At 35.8% G+C, this 18816-nt stretch overlaps 1 protein-coding gene across 2 annotated transcripts in view; it reads right to left on the minus strand.

Moving 5' to 3' along the window:
* Window positions 1-18816, minus strand: part of LOC106871752 (uncharacterized) — a 46758-nt gene that overhangs the window by 15360 nt on the left and 12582 nt on the right. For both annotated transcript variants that reach the window (XM_014918381.3, XM_014918382.3), the window contains exon 2: window positions 13714-13934. In XM_014918381.3, coding sequence (XP_014773867.1) covers window positions 13714-13934 — 221 coding nt within the window. The remainder of the gene's footprint in view (window positions 1-13713; window positions 13935-18816) is intronic.

An 18816-nucleotide genomic window follows, 5' to 3' on the forward strand; every position in this document is an offset into this window, starting at 1 on the left:
ACATACAGATTGTAACTATTAGTCGTTCTAAGATCTTGGCAGCCACTGAGTTGCCTATGCTTTGCTGTAGAGGTCCAATAAGACTGAAATATGTCCTATGTTTTTACCGTAGTTGACAAGGATCTGACATCTCCCATTCCATCTCCGTTTTTAAAATATCTATCGACCGATTGAAATTTTGCAATTTCTCTCCTTTTCTTCTGAGAATAATTTTCATTAACATCGATGACTTTTCTATTCATTAGAATTTTAATCATAATTAATTAAAAATTACGCTCGACTCACCAAAGTATTGTAGCCTGCACTTAACTATTTATTAATTTTTTTCATGCAGATACTTCTGGAAAAATTTGAAAATTTTTCTGTCTAAACAATTCAACGAGACGACTTTTAAATCAATAGCCGTAGGCAGTGTGTGTGGCATAATTGGAACACGTTATGATTTTAAAACAAGTATGTTTTAAAGAAGAGGATGAGGTACAAATACATACACTCACACACGTAAACATTGCCAGGCAATATGTGTACACATCGCCTCTTGAACATATATTTTAGAGGGCCATCTATCGAATTTGTGTCGATTGCTGTAGAATTAAATTGTAATTCAATGGAATTTTACCGAGACTCTTGTAGCTTCAGTTGTATGTAATTCTTATTGGATATTTTTGGTGATGTCTTTAAATATATACATATATTCTCTCATTGGTTTCATACATATATACATGTATTCTTGATATATACATATCAACATATATACATATATACATGCGTGTATACACACATACATATCTATTTCTTTATTGCCCACAGGGGGCTAAACATAGAAGGGGACAAGCAAGGACAGACAAAGGGATCAAGTCGATTACATCAACCCCAGTGCGTAACTGGTACTTATTTAATCGACCCCGAAAGGATGAAAGGCAAAGTCGACCTCGGTGGAATTTGAACGTAACGGCAGACGAAATACTGCTAAGCATTTTGCCCGGCGTGCTAACGTTTCTGCCAGCTCGCCGCCCTCACACGCATACATATCAACATACATACGTACATATATGCATGCGTGTATACATACATACATACATACATACATACATACATACATACATACATACATACATACGTACATACATACGTACATACATACATGTATGCATGCATAATGTAAAAATTGTAAAGTTTATTCAACTATATTTTATGAAGTGCAGACATTATCTGTTATAGAAATCCATACGTGGATACACATATTCATTAAATCAAAAGCTGAATTTCTTTCCAAATTGGTATCTATCTATCTATCTATCTATCTATCTATCTATCTATCTATCTATCTATCTATCTATCTGTCTGTCTGTCTAATCTATCTATCTATCTATCTATCTATCTATCTATCTATCTATCTATCTATCTATCTATCTATCTATCCACCTACATACATATGTGTATATATGTATATATACATATATATATATGTATGTACACACACACACACACACACATATGTACATGTGTATGTATGTGTGTGTGTGGGTATGTATATATAACTATATAATTTGTGGGTGAGTGTGTGGTTGTGAGAGAGATTTTGTGCACACATGTAGAGGTATATTCAACCTAGATAGTTATTATTATGCATTACATTATAATCCATGTGGTATATGACTACTACACCCTCTACTTGGAAAAAAAAACGAAAGAAAAAGAAACAGAAAAGAACAGACTTTATTATATTTTATTGATATTATCCTCTGTATTTAAGAATCAAATGCAATCTATTATGATATAAAAAGATCGTATTCCCGTATAGATGCATTTTTTTTCTGTTTAGGGTGTAATTTAAATGAATTGCGTAAATCCTAGTCTGGTCTCAGTGTTTTCAGATAACTTGGCTAACATTTAATGAAGGAAAACATCTCTTCATCCTGTTTGCTGCTGACTCTGATTGCCATTTTAATTATCATTTAATCAGTAACCAATTTTAAAATCATTTAATTATATTTTCTCTATGAAAAATTTGTTTGGTTTGCTAATTTATGCCGTCAGCTCCAGTCCGGAAAGAAGAAGTAGCAACAATAGAGAATCGAGGGAAGTATATTGTTAGACAATTTGCTGACGGCGGAAAAACTATTGACGCAACATGGTCATCCTTCAACGGATATGCCTTGTTGAAAAGACGTGTCTTTGCTAGAGCTTCGCAGTTTCTGATTAAAGAGCCTTTCTCTAATAGAATAATGTCACTGATATGAATAACTACAATTTCTCATTTGGCCATATTTTTTCTTTTTCCTTGTCATTAACGAATACGTTATGACAAAAATAGTATCTGTACGCATGTATAAACGTGTATGAGTACGTGAGGAAATGAGAAAGAGAATGGAAGGAAGAGAGATTTGAGAAAGGCTAGCTAGAAGATCTATATTAACAGATCTATACAAACAGCAGAAAACAGCATTTGATATGACATCTTGTCACCTCATTTAAAGAATAAAAACTCGAAGGAGATGATAATTAAATTACTGTAAAGGATAATAATTTACAGGAGGAAAGAAATTGAAGTGTTAATAAGGGATTGCAGAAAAGAAATTAAATTTAAAAAATGCTTTGTCCGTAGACAGGAAGAGAAGAGCGGGTGCTGGGAGGACGTATAGGAGAGAAAAACGATGTTAGAAATGGTGGTTTGTGTGGAAAAAAATACCATCACTAATAGTAGAGCATTTCTTTGACTTTCCGGTGAAAATCTCTTTAACTTAAAGCTAGAAATATCAACTTAAAGGAGTGAAGAGTAGTAGTTCTGGCTTGATATCCATTTCTCAATTCTTTTTTATTCTTTTCTTGTTACTTGTTATCACTTTTAATGGTTGCTATCTTTTCACTCGCCATTTCGCTGAACAACTATGGCTTGCCTTGCTTAATAAATTTACTTTAGCTTTAATTAAATAAAACACCTTCGTGTCATAGCTTTTGTTAGGCAGGGAGTGATTTATTAGTATTTTTAACTGCTAAATCAAATAGGCAATGCATGTCTGCTACAAATACAGATTTAAGAAGTATCTGATTTTGTTTGATAGCAAAGCTACCTTTATTCCAATCGACTCTTCGATAAAGATTAAACATCCTCGGACTTTTTTTTTCTCAAATATACGTAGTTAATAACATAAGCAATTAACAAAATACATTAGCTCATTAATGTGGAAGACTGATCTCTGATATTATTCAACCATAATTCTTGTATCGTGACTTCCGTGAATTGATAAATTTGAAGTTGCATTTTCTTTTGTGTTGTTTGGACATTCAAACTGACGTATTATTTTTTTTAATTCGAGAGCCATTTTTGATGTACTCGTTTTCAGATACTTTGGGTACATGTTATAAAAATTGGTAATTTTTTTAATACTGAGTATATATATTTTGATACCTTTAAGTGGGTTTTATCAATATTCACATTCTTGTGCAGTCAACAGCCATACTACATATGGAGCCAAATATTTTATATTGGATTAGTCTTCAGAGAGGCAGTGTATTCATGGCCTTTGAAGGATCACTGCGATCAATGAGATCGGTGTGGTTAAACACCTTATTAAACACTTGCATATGAGTGGTGGCAGCAAAAACATATGCAAGCAAAAGGAGGAATTCTAAGGGAATGACGCTCTGCTGTGGAAGAAATGATGGTTATTGCTGGAACCGGGAATACTGGACTCAATTACGGGTGACAAGAGAAGGAGATACCAGTAAGTGTCTGAATGGAGGGGCGATAAAATCAACCAACTACTACTAGTAGCAGAGTTCCAGAAAATCAAAAAACGGTCTTAATAGCATTAAAAAAAAAGAAAAAAAAAACTCGAGCAATTCCAGCTTCGAATTTGAATTAGGTTAAAAAATATTTAATTGACTCTAAATTTTTGCTGTTTGTTGCAACTGTAGTGTTTTCTCCCGTTTTAGTGTACTATTTGGACTGATAAATGTGTATAAGTGCGCTACATTTTTTGTTGAAAATGCACAGTTCAAGCGATTAAGCGTCGTTAACTTGACTTCATGAATTTAACATTAATTCAATGCCTCGTGAAAAGATTATCGTCTGGTAAAAAACAACAACAACAACAACAACCTATTATTTCCCGATACACTATTTTTTTTTTTTTTTGCTGAAGTTCTGCTTAAATATTGATGCAATGAAGATATATAGTTTTAATGCAATATAAACTTATACTAATTTAAAATAATATATATACTGTGATGAAGATGTATCTAGGTAGAATCTATTCTCTTATCAAAGAATATTACTTTGACATAATGACTTTCTCGCTGGATGTTATACTATCCTGGTGTATTCAAAACAATACATTGTTATAATAAAATGTGTTTCCTTGTGAGGTGAAACTGTTGTGGCAGCCACACATTAGCCGATGTACCGGAGGAATTTTTTCTGATGAGATGGGTTTATCACACACACACACACGAGGGGTGTGTGTGCTGAAAAGTTCCTGGCTTTGGGTAAAAGGAAATATAGGAGGATCAGTTAATCATGATTTTATTCACACACTTATTGCAGCGGTACTTTATTCTTTCTAAGCCCTGTAAAAAGAACTCGGAAGGTTGAGCCTTTAACCTGGCCTTTCGCGATATCCTTAAAGCCCCAAACTCTTCAGCCCCCACCTCGTGTGCGTGTGTAAGTGTATGTGTGTGTGTGTGGGTGTAGTAGTAGTAGTAGTAGTAGTAGTAAAGGTCGCGAGCCGGCTGAATCGCTAGCACGATGGACAAACTGCTTTGTGACATTTCGTCCGTCTCTTTGAGTTCGGAGTTCAAATTCTGGCTGAAGTCGACTTACGGGGTCGCTAAAATAAAGTACTAGCTGAGCACTGTATCGATGTAATCGATTTTCCGCACCACCCCACCCCACCCCACCATAAATTTATTGTCCTTGTCCCAAAATTACAAATAATAGTATGCAGTCATATGCATGGGTTGTGGATCAGCATGTCAGATAAAATACTTCACGGTATTTCTTCCGTCTTTTTACGTTCTAGGTTCAAATCTCGTCGAAGCCACCTTTACCTTTTATCTCTTCGAGGTCGATAACATGTTTCAATACCCTAACATCCTTGGAGGCGACCAGTTGGCAGAATCATTAGCTCGTCAGAGAATCATTAGCACGTCGGAGAGCTGGCAAAATCGTTAACACGCCGGTTGGAATTCTTAGCGGTATTTCGTCTACTGCTACGTTCTGAGTTCAAATTCCGCCGAGGTCGACTTCGCCTTTCATCCTTTCGGGGTCGATATAAAAACGACTTAATCCGTTTGTCTGTCCTTGCTTGTCCCCTCTGTGTGTAGTCCCTTGTGGGCATAAAGAAATAAGAATCATTAGCACGTCGGGAAAAATACGATTCTTGTCTGCCAGCGATATAAGTATGTGTACTTTTTTGCACCAGGCGTCCATATGAGAGGTCATCTCAAAGCTAATAACGCAGTATTCGGCACTCTAACAATACATCCATGTTAAGTTAGATATACAGATTGCCTTTTGGTAGTAATACTGCTTCTGTCCCAAGCAATTATGTATGTACGTACATACATACATACATATTTTTATTTATTTATTTTTTTTACTCTAGGCACAAGGCCCGAAATTTTCGGGGAGGGGGCTAGTCGATTAGAGCGACGCCAGTACGAAACTGGTACTTAATTTATCGACCCCGAAAGGATGAAAGGCAAAGTTGACTTCGGCGGAATTTGAACTCAGAATGTAAAGACAGACGAAATACCGCTGAGCATTTCGCCGGGCGTGCTAACGTTTCTGCCAGCTCGCCGCCTTATGCATACATTCATATTGTATGACCAATGTAACAGTTGGAATCTGAGGTTTAGAACTTTCACGCTTGCAATCAAATTTATTAATCACTTTGGTCATTAAGCTTTTTTAAAAATCTTTTGGCAGTCTTACATGCTCCTGGCTTGTTATCGTTGTAATTTTCAATTTTATTGTATTGTTTTAGTGTATTAGCGTTGGTTTATAGTTCTGTGTAATGAATTTCGTTTCCTGCTTTATGAGATTTTTCGATGATGCGTAATCTTTTTAATTCTAATACATAGTATGCATCTAATTCAAATGATACACTTTATGTGTTGTTTGTGTATTTGATGTGTTTTGTTAGATTATATTCGTGTCCGTATGGCTTCGTCTATTAGTTTGTTTGAATTCTTGCTGCTGATTAGTTTAGCGTCTGTTTTGTTCAGTAGATTTTTTTTTTTATATCTTGGGCTTCTTTTCTGAAGGAGAATCTAAATACTTTGTTAAGGAGGAAGGTTTCCATCGACATTTGATATAAAATTAATACTCGATTCTGCTTAATTCTTTATAATCGCTGAGAAAAACGAATTATGTAAACTGAACATACTAATTCACGTCGTAGGTGATAAATTACTATATTTCAGTACATTATCAACAGTAAAGCATAGTTTTTTTTTGTTACATATGTGTGGGTTATATAATAACACAAAATTCGTTTTGTGATATTTTATTTAAAAATAAGGGAAGAAAATGTCGATTTGCAGCAGTAGGAAATAATTGCTTCTAATTTGGACACAAAATCAGTAACTTTGAAGGCAAGGGCGTAAGTTGATTAACTCGACCTCTGCGGAATTCGAACTCAGAACGCAAAGACGGACGAAAATGCTAATAAACATTTTGTCCGGTGTGCTAACGATTCTGGCAACTCGCCACTTTTAAAAGTCGATTAAATCGATCCCAGTACTGACTGATACTTTACTTTATGGACCCCGGAGGGATGAAATGTAAAGCTGACTTCAGTGATTTTGAACTCAAAACACAGAATAGAGTAGGAAATATGTCTATTTGTTAAAATACTAATGAATTATCATAAAAAGATTTGTTCATTTTCAAATGATTTTTCAATTGCTCTGCAACAATTTCTCTTTCGTTTGTTCAAATATTCTAGTTTTAATCCATTTCTGATACAAACTGCACAAGTGATAAGTATGTAGTTTACACAAATATGAAGTCTTAAGTATAACTATGACACCCAGTGCACAAATAATGTGGTCCTTGTCTGCGATTTCTTGCTTCTGTTGAGTCTAAACAAATCTTCAAGCATAAAAGCTCTGAGGATTTCACAGAATTGTGTTACTTTTGACAGATTAAGTCTAACATCTGTTGTTGAGATGTATTGAGATCTTACTTATCGACATCACTGGCACCATTACTATAGATTGATCTGGCATAATCTTTTATGAACGAAGCAACCACAACCAACTCTTCTAGTTGTAACTCTTCGGATCATCATTTTGAGCAACACACTCTTTCAAATTGTTCTTCTGCCACCATGGAAACAAGAATAATTACGTCTTTGCTTTTCGGTAGAATGAGCATCTTCAGTGTCTATGGCTGTCAAACTAACTTTTTGGAAACAAATAATGATTGTGGGAAACATAAGAGAGTTCCACGATTTTGCATTCAGGTGAATAGCGACCTGTAATATGATATTTTTGGGGATGTAGGTGGGGATGGACAAATCATTTGCTTTTTCTACTGGATGGCCACCAATGTAAAATGTCTTTATCTGAACGACATACTTCTTTGCAGTGAATTCAAAGTTTTCATAACATTTCTGTTGTGATTGTCAGAACAGAAGAATTTTTTCATCTTTCATCTTTTACTTATTTCACTCATTGAACGGCGATCATGCAGGAGCACTGCCTTGAACAGTTTAGCCGAGCAATTTGTTAATTATGTTATCGCCCTCTTTTACCGAACCGCTAAATTACGGAGACGTAAACAAACCAGCACACACAAATCCGTTCACACACACACACACACACACACACACACACACACACACACACACACGCACGCACACACGCACACACACACACAAACACACACGCACACACGCTCACATACACTCCCACACACGCTCACATACACCCCCACACACGCATCAAGTAATGCCATGTTATTTAACTCATTATTCCTCAGAGTAGCAACTAAGTAGACAGTTCACGTATGTTCCACCCAGTTCCTGTGACTTATATATATATATATATATGAAGTCTCGTCAATAAGTATCTGGACTGTTGCCATAGTAACGAAGCTAAAACACGCAGAGTGAAGCCACTCGGTACAGATCGACCTTGAACCCTGCTGTGCATGCGCAAAAAGTTTTAACGTTCTAGCTCACTCCCACTGTTTACAGCAGTGCTTGGAAGGAAGGTGTGTAGCGTGTGATCGTAGCATTGACCATGACAGAGAAAGTTGTCATGGTGATATCTGTTCAGAGGCCGACACAGAGTTGTAGAAAGTGTATGGGGAGGAGTGAATAAGTTGCACACAAGTGTACGTGTTGTTCAGACGTTTCCAAGATGGCCGAAAAATGCCGATATTGATGAACGTTCTGGGTGACGCGCAACCAGCAGAACTGAGAAAAACATGACAGATGTGTGTGCAGCTGTGAGAGGAAATCGTCGAATCACCATCCATGAGTAATCTGAAGATGTGCAGATTAGTTACGGTTCAGTTCAGCCTATTATCAGAGAAGATTAGGGTATGAGACGCGTCTGCCAAGTTTGTGACAAAACTACTTTCAGCTGACCAAAAAGACACTCGGGTTTCAGTTACATAAGATCTCCTTGGTTGTGTCGAGAACGATGAAAACTTTTTGAAAACTTGAGTAGGCCTCTGAGCAGGTATTGCCAAGGTTTTGACAACATTTGATGCAGATTCTCTGCACAACTTTCTCTGTCAAGGTCAATGCGACGATCACACGCTACACATCTTCCTTCCAAGCACTGTTGTAAACAGCAGAAGTGAGCTAGAACGTTAAAACTTAGTGCATATGCACAGCAGAGTTCAAAGTCAGTCTGTGCCAAGCAGCGTCACTCTGCGTTCTTTAGCTTCATTACTATAGCAATAGTCCGGATACTTATTGATCAGACCACGAGGGTGTGTGTATATATTTGTGTGTATGTATATATATATGTGTGTGTGTGTATATGTTTATATGTGTGTGTGTGTGTGTCTGTGTCTGTGTTTGTCCACCACCATCGCTTGACAGCCGATGCTGGTGTGTTTACGTTCCCGTAACTTTTCGGTTCGGCAAAATAGACCGATAAAATAATTACTAGGCGTACAAAGAATAAGTCCTGGGGTCGATTTGTTCGACTAAAAGCGGTGCTCCAGCATGGCCGCAGTCAAATGACTGAAACAAATAAAAGAATATGTATACATACACACGTGTATATATAACATATACCTATGTATATGTGTGCTCGTATGCGTATGTATGTATGTATGTATGTATGTATGTATGTATGTATGTATGTATGTACGTGTATACCAGCATGACTATCGTTTGGTTCATAACTTTTGATGTGTTTTAATACCTTTCGATAACCTTCAGTTAGTCGTCTTTACTCACATTCATTCACCTCGTAAATGACTGTCTCATACACTTTCAATTACTCAGTGATAATGACTACGATCATGGTGGGATGGGGTGAGGGGGTGAGAAAAATTCAACGGAATCAAAGACAGTCCAATGCGGTCGTTAAAGAAAACAAATTGTCGGCCATTCACCGCTTGATTCAAAGCTTTTTACAAATGTTTACTACAAGTCTTAAAGTCAATTTTAACACACACACACACACACACACACACACACACACACACACACACACACACACACACACACACACACACAAACACACTCTCTTATAGTATTTATATTTCGTATTATTATCTCTCTAGCTCTCGGCCTGTCTATCTGTTTTCCCATTTCTATCTATCTATCTATCTATCTATCTATCTATCTATCTATCTATCTATCTATCTATCTATCTATCTATCTATGTGTATCATACCATCTTACAAAAGAAAGACCCAGCGGTTGTTCTAACTACTAGTAATAACAGTCAAATATCCTTCAAATTGCATACAGTATAGCCTTAAAAAAAGGCTGGATAATGTAGTCTCTGATGAACAAAAATGGATAGTCGCTGTTGGAACATGTTTTATCATGGGTCTGCTAACTTAACCCGGGGCTACACAACAACTGCCTAAAGTAATTTTACTCGGTGACAAACAGTAGAACCTCTAAGCATTCATTGGAATTGCTTGACAGAACAGCCTGATTGGTCAATATAAAGACCTTCGACCGGGGAAAAAAAAAAAACCAGCCTGGGGGGTACAAACAAGTGTGTTTCCACACACTTGTTTGTACCCTTCCAACGAATATCAGAGAAAAAAAAATGCGTGCTGACGACCCTGGGGGTGTGGGGAGGAGACTTTCGGAAAATTCACAAGATTCGATTTTTCCGTTATAACTTCGGGTAAAATGGGTATATATTGATTTTTGTACGGATCCCACGGTTTTGGTTATGGAGGATCCGATTCGATTCTGAAAAAAAATTTTTCAAAAATTGCATTTTCAAAATTTCAATCCCCACCTTCACTTTTCACTTTTTCCGGAATTTTTTTTTTTTTTTGCTAAGATTACGATTCTGAAAAAAATTTGTTTGTAAAATTTTTCAACAAGAAAAAAAAAAACAAAACAATATATGCTCTCAGGCCTTCAAGCAGGCTATCCAGATGCTAGAAATAACAGCCAAATCTAAGAAAAATGCGATAATTTTGAAAAGGCGACCTTTGAAAATTTTTTTTTCAGAATCGGATCCTCTATAACCAAAATCGTGGGATCCGTAAAAAAAAAAAAAAATCAATATATATCCATATTACCCGAATTTATGACGGGAAAATCGGATCTTGTGAATTTTCTGAAAGCCCCCCCCCCAGTTCGTCAGCGCGCATTTTTTTTTATATTCGTTTTCCACACACTTAAGTGTACCCCCCCCAGGCTGGTTTATTATTTTTTTTGTTCCCGGGTGAAGGTCTTTATATTGACCGCCAGATCTTCCTCATATTACATATTTACAGTTTTAAAAATGGAGGATACGTTTGACAATCTACTTCCCGAGATACAGAAAGACAACCTTACCTATTTTAAAAGAAGATTACATTAGATATGTAAGAAAGCTGCGATGGTCTGTCATACACACCTATAGCAAAAACGTCCAGAACACAATTTATCATAAGTCTGTATGACAGCCCTCATCTGGGGCCAAAAACAGTAACTTGTAATCAATGACAGAGCTCTTGAGAAGAAGTTTGAAATGGGAGAAATAGCAGCCATGTCTTACTCATGTGACATACTACTGTCTTAAAAATGAACGAACAATTTGGACAATGTAGCCATTGACATAGAAAAATATAGGATGATCACGGCTTAACGCCATTTATTTTAGGAAGGCCTGAAAAACAATTAAAGGGGTTTCACATTCTGATGAAATTATAAATATTTTCATTCTTTCTTTTATCCGTTCTTAAAGCATTTTCTTCTAGTTTTTATAAAGTTCTTAAAGCATTTTCTTTTAGTTTTTATATAACTACACGTGGCTCGTTGGCGATTTCTTATCTTCATTCTTTGGACTTTTCCCTTTCTCCTTTCCGACGAAGATATACGCTCGAAACATCAAACTCTCTCCTTTCATCCCGTGTCAAGCTAATATACTTCTTGTGCACATCCTCACGTTCGTTGTTTTTCTTCTTTCTTTTTTCGTTTTTTATCTGTTTATTTGAATTGACAATGTATATATGTTGGGCCGCTGAGTTCTACACTTTTTTTCATTCTCTCTATTTATTTCCTCTTAATCCTTTCTGTTGAAGAGCGTAGGCTCGAAACGTTAAAGCCTTTTTCGCTTCTAATACATCTGTTTGTTGTCTACACCACCTGTCTTCATCTTTTTTTTTTGTAAATTCTACCCCCCCCATATATATATGTATATATATATATATATATATATATATATATATATATATATATATATATATATATGGTTGGCGTTAGGAAGGGCATCCAGCTGTAGAAACTCTGCCAAATCAGATTGGAGCCTGGTGTTGCCATCCGGTTTCACCAGTCCTCAGTCAAATCGTCCAACCCATGCTAGCATGGAAGGCGGACGTTAAACGATGATGATGATGATGATGATATATATATATATATATACTTCCGAGGATCTGCTTACTAGGAAACATATGTAGCCTGGATTTTACCTTCTCCATTCCCTCATTTCAGATGTATGTATGTATGTATGTATGTATGTATGTATGTATGTATGCATGCATGCATGTAATTATGTATGTATGTATGACTGTATGTATGTATGTGTGTGTATATGTATGTGTATATGTATGTGTATAGTGTATATGTAAGTATGTGAGTATGTGTATTTTAATGAATAAGATGAACCTTGAGTACAGTAAGTTCTATTAATCCAGAACTGGCGTATGGAATACAATATTTCTTGATCTTGCTTCTCTAACTTAGTTGATTTGAAACGGGATTACATATGAGCCTAGGATATCCATTTGTCCCTTGAGGATCCATATAAGATGTTTTATGCGTAATAAATTACTTATACTTTTACAATACATCAAATATCTTAATTTGTTTTTGCAGTTCCTAAAATTATTTGATTCTAAATATGAGATTTATTAAAACATCAAATGTATATGAAGTTCTGCTAGAGGAAAATAGGAATCAAAGGAGTCTATAAGAAAAAGAAATGATAGAGAACCACTGCTTTAAATTATACTCAAGTAGTTTCCAAGGAGATTAAAACAAATTATCGTACGTTTTCAATGATCTCCTAGACTTAATACATACATACATATGTGTCACAAGAATACATTTTTAGTTTGTTCATAAAAAAAATAGAACGCAAGAGTTATTTCCCTTATATCCTCAGCCTTTCATTTTACTGAAATTAAGAATTCTTCAATCTATAACTAGTTTCTTAAGTTCTTTTACAATCTTCATGCAATAGTTGTTAGTCAATTGTCGAACCATCGAAAAAAATAATCTTTTCTTTATCTAACAATATAGATGAGGAAAGTATTCATTATTTTTGAAGACATTACTTTGTGGAATATAAAATAAAAGGAGCGAGGGAATTATGGGAATATATACATAAATACTGGTACAGATGTACACAGACATTAATCTATGTGTGCGTGCGTGTGTGTCTGTATACGCTTAATAAGATATGTGTGTGCGTGTGTATACATGTGTGTGTGTGTGTGTGTGTGTGTGTGTGTGTGTGTGTGTGTGTGTGTGTGTGTACATACATGTACAGGTATGGCTGTGTGGTTAAGAAACTCGCTTTGCAGTCATGAGGTTTTGGGTTCAGTCCTACTCCGCGGCCTTTTGGCAAGTGTCCTCTGCTGTAGCTCCAGGCTCTTGTGGGAGAATTTAGTAGATGGAAACAGTGAGGAAGCGCGACGTATATGTATATGACTATGTGTGTGTGTATGTATATGAGTGTATGTAAGTGTGTGTGTATGTATGTGTGTATGTATGTGTATTTGTGTGCGTGTGTGTGTTTGTCTCCCGGTGTTGGTTTACTTAAGTCACCTTAACTAAGCAAAAGAGACCGATGGAATAAGTTCTAGGGTCGATTTGTTCGACTAAACCCTTCAACGTAGGGCCTCAGTATCGCTGCATCCCAATGGTTGAAACAGATAAAAGTCAAAACAGACATGAAGGCGGAGACTTGAAACAACGATATTGTGAGTGGTTTTTGGAAAGAGCCACCCTGAAATAAACTCATATAAAATGCTTCTTATTAAATGATTCAAACCAAACATACCTGTATCCGTGATTCAGGTAATTTGATTCTCATGGCCAGTCTTTCCCTCATAAAAATATCAGGGTAATGCGTTTTTCTAAAGGCTCGTTCAAGTTCTTGCAACTGTCGGGATGAAAATGTCGTCCTGTTTCGTTTAACTTTCTCGACTGAACTTAAGTGTGTATCATCGTAACCGAGAGAAGGACCTTGTCTGTTTCTGTTTTCACACGAACTATCAGCAGCTAGAGATACAAAAAGAGATAATTTTAAAAAGATATTAATACCGAGTTAGATGAATTTTTTTCTGTCTGTTTTTTTTCAGGTTCAAGTTAAGTTGATTGCGCAATTTTTTTATTTACAATTTCATGATATAGCATTTTACGTAAGTTAAAATTCTATATATTTGAGGCCTCAGCTATAGTACTAGATAGAAATATTAACCAAATACAGCTTCATAAACAAATTATATTTATACGAGGATGGCCATAAGTCGCTTTACCCATTTCTAATAATAATAAAGAAATGGGTAAAACGACTTATGGCCATCCCTATATGCTTGTATGTGTGTATATATACACACATAGATACATAGATACATACATACATACACACATAAATACATATATATATATATATATATATATGTATATATATATATATATATATATATATATATATATATATAAATGTAAAGCGACTTATGGCCATCCCTATATGCTTGTATGTGTGTATATATACACTCATAGATACATAGATACATACATACATACATACATACATAAATGCATACATATATATATATATGTATATATATATGTATATATATATATATATATATATATATATATATATATATATGCACACACACACACATCCATGTATGTATGCATGTATTTATGTACGTATATATGTAGGTGTGAATGCGTGTGCATGTGTATAAATGTGTGTGTGTGTGTGTGTGTGTATACATACATCTCTAGGAGAAATGAAGGAAGCAACACAAGGACGTGTCCATTATAATTATGGATCTATCAAGGACTTTTGAAGGAATTTCTCAGAATGTATAGTTGCCCGGCCAAATTCCAAAATCTCCTGATCCACTTCCACTCATACATGCTGGTCTAGTGTTCTATTGGAAGATTGAGCTATTCAGTGTAAAAACAGGAATCAGACGAGGCTGTGTTCTGGCTTCTATACTGTTTAATGTATTCCCACCTGTATGACTTCACTGTTATGACAAAATAAGATAATGTTCACAGAAACTCTGATAGACCATCACAAACAGCGTGTATCCACATTATACAAGTTTCAACAGAGATGGCTCGGACATGTAACACAATGGTATCACTCATATCATCTTTGTAGGATATTCGGCGTTCAACTATACCATAGTCAATGCCTGGCTGGAGAACAAAAGATCCATTTCAAAGACCAGCTAAAGACTACTTTGAAGAAAAGTAACATTAACCTCCTAAAGGGGAAAGTTTCGTTACCAATCATTCACTCTGGCGTTTTCATTGTTAACTGATACTCCGTTGGTTACAATGACGAATGTTCCTGTTGATCCGATCAACAGAAGAGCCTGCTCGTGAAATTAACGTGCAAGTGGCTGAGTACTACACGTGCACACGTACTCTTAACGCGGGGAAATCCAGCGTGACACAGCGTGGCGCAGAATGTGACAAGGCTGGTCTTTTGAATTACAGGTACAACTCATTTTTCATAACCGAATACCCAAACCACTAAGCCAGGCATTTTCACTCTTAGAAAGGATGAATAGAAGACATAGAAGAGAAACGTATTTAACACAACGAGAAGAGAGAAAAGAGGCAACCATACAGATGAATATTTAAATATAGCCTTTCAAACCAAACATTAACATGCCTCAGCTACAACCAAAACTGCAGATCGAAAATTAGGATTATCATCATCATCCAATGTTTTAAATCCAGGTTTTGTTCCCGTTAACGAGGTTGACCGGATCTACCTCAATGCCATAGCAACCGAGGTGGGCATGTGCAGCCTACCCCAAACTTTGGGCTAGCTGGTGCCCATTCTCTTTTGCTAACATGAGGTTTTTTTGGAGCTGGATTTTCTACAGGGAGCAAGCCCTTGCTTACCCCTAACCTCAGTTTCTAGACATGAGTGGTCCCGAGACCAAGGCCTCTACCATGATTTTTAAGAAATGTGATGGAAAACTAGCTCAGGAAGGCAGGGATGCTACTCCCTGGGACCCCTTTCGGAGCCCCCTACCTATTTGGTGGCTACCTATAGTCACCAAAATATTTACAATACAGAATACATACATACATACATACATACTTCCAGACAGACAGACAGACAGACAGACAAACACAGAGTGCATGTATATGAGATTTAATAGAACTTAAATTAATTAACTTGTACCAATGGTTTTATACTAACGACTTAGCAATCTTTCTTGTAAAAATGCAAATGATACTCGGCCAACAAGGTTAACTAAAATGTGAAGTTAGATCGCCAGTGCAATTAAACAATGACACTACTAATAAATGAAGAGTAGAGTCCAGGGGAAGTAACTGTTATAGATGAGCTATTTGTTATCTCCCTTATTATAGAAGGCACCAGATTGATGATTAGATTAAAAAAAATTAGAATACCAATTAAAATAATTAAAATATAAATTAGTATACAAGAAGACTGGGATGAAAAATAACACAATATTATCCCAGCTGCGTTGTTAGCGAATCGAATAGAATGCCACGCAATATTTGTTCTGATCCTCTGCTCCGTGAGTTTAGATCGAGCTGAGATCAATGTTGCTTTTATTCTTTCACGTCGATAAAAAATACAAATGAAGAGCGTTGGATGAACAGAACTGTTAGGACATCGGACCGTATGCCTTGCGTTACTTGTTTCGGCTCTTTACGTTCTGAGTTCAAATTCACTACGGTATACTTGTGTAGTAGGTATATTCCGAGGCTCTCGTCTGACAGCAGCATCAGGCAGCTTTAGTGCCATTAGCTGAGTAGACTTCATTGGAAGTATACGGTCAAATTACAGGTTTAAAGATTTCTTTTGCCTTGTCTTCAAACACACTCAGAGGCCATATAATAGGCGCTTCCTTCCCACTTGACAAAACGAACCACATAATCCAACATGGCCAATTCCTTTCGCTATATTCATATCTCCTACAACCTCTGTACCCTCGTCAATATTATACCGTAAGCCCCTGAGAATAACGCAACTGAGCAACTTTACATCGTAGATCATAACATGCTGCATCTACGCTGTATTACATTACATTTAAAGCTTTAAAACACATTATGGACATGTACTTTTGATTGTACTCCACCTTTCGTAGCTCGACTCAGGATGCAAAGTTACACACACACACACACACACACACACACACACACACACACACACACACACACACACACACACACACACACACACACACACACACACACACACACACACACACACACACACACACACACACGACACACACATCCTTTAGCCTTTATCTATTTCAGTCACTGGGCTATGGCGATGCTGGGGCACACATGCACAATTATGGATTTGTATGTATGTATGTATGTATGTATGTATGTATGTCATTATTTAGTTTATTTCAAGATTTCTTGCCAATAGAAGAAGAAACGGTTTCTAGCATGGATCTAAGGCTCCTTCATTGGAATGTGTATGTATGTATGTATATGTACAGATTTGTATGTATGTATGCATGTATGTATGTATGTATGTATGTATGTATGTAAGTATGTATGTATGTATGTATGTATGTGTATATATATATATATATATATATATATATATATATATATATGTATACATACATATACACACACAGATACACACGCACACACACATACACTTTGTTCCCAAACATACAAATCTGCACACACATACATACATACATATATACATATGTACATGTACACATACATACATACATACATGCATACATACATGCATGCATACGTACACACACACATACATACATACATACATACATACATACATACATACATACATACATACATATTTACAAAAATATCCTGTTGTTGATGTTGAAATTCCAATGAAGGAGCCTTGGATCTAGGTTAGAAACCGGCTCTTTTTCTATTGACAAAAAGTCTTGAAATAAATGACCATACATGCATAAATACATGTGTGTGCGTGTAGGCGCGTCTTTGTACGTGTGTGTGCGCGCACGCGTCTTTGCAGTTACGTTTGTTCCCCCTCTACCGCTTGATAACCGGTGTTGGTTTGTTTACATTTTCCGTAAGTTAGCTGTTCGGTTTGAGAAACCGATAGAATAAGTATCAGGCTTAAGAAAAACATATTGGGGTCGAAGGTTGATTACATCTTTAAAGGTGGTGCCCCAACATGGCCGCTGTCCAATGACTAAAACAATTAGAGAATATATTGTGTGTATATATATATATATATATATGTATATGTATATATATATATATATATATATATATATATATATATATATATACACACACACACACACACACACACACACACACACACACACACGAGTTCCTTTCCGTGTCCGTTTACCAAATCCACTCACAAGGTTTTGGTCGGCCCGAGGCTATAGTTGAAAATACTTGCTCAAGGTGTCATGCAGTGGGACTGAACTCTGTAATTGTGAAGCAAACTTCTTACCACACAGTTACACTGCGGCTAGGATATATATATATATATATATATATATATATATATATATATATATATATATATATACATATATAATTATTTAAAATTATAATACAGGGTATCTAAGAGATACCGCCACGCTGAAAAATAGCAGTCAAATCTTGACGCTAAACCACAATAAATGTTCATATGTGCTATATGAACATTTATTGTGGTTTAGAGTCAAGATTTGACTGCTATTTTTCAGCGTGGTGGTATCTCTTAGATACCCTGTATTATAATTTTAAATAATTATTACCTTTGAAGGTTTTTATTCCCATGCTGGCCACTTGATAAAATCAATATTTTAAATATCGATCTTATCCTTATATATATATATATATATATATATATATATATATATATATATATATATATATATATATATATATATATATATATATATATATA

This window comes from Octopus bimaculoides, chromosome 5 (assembly GCF_046866305.1).
Source record: "Octopus bimaculoides isolate indiv1 chromosome 5, ASM4686630v1, whole genome shotgun sequence".
Lineage (NCBI taxonomy): Eukaryota > Metazoa > Mollusca > Cephalopoda > Octopoda > Octopodidae > Octopus > Octopus bimaculoides.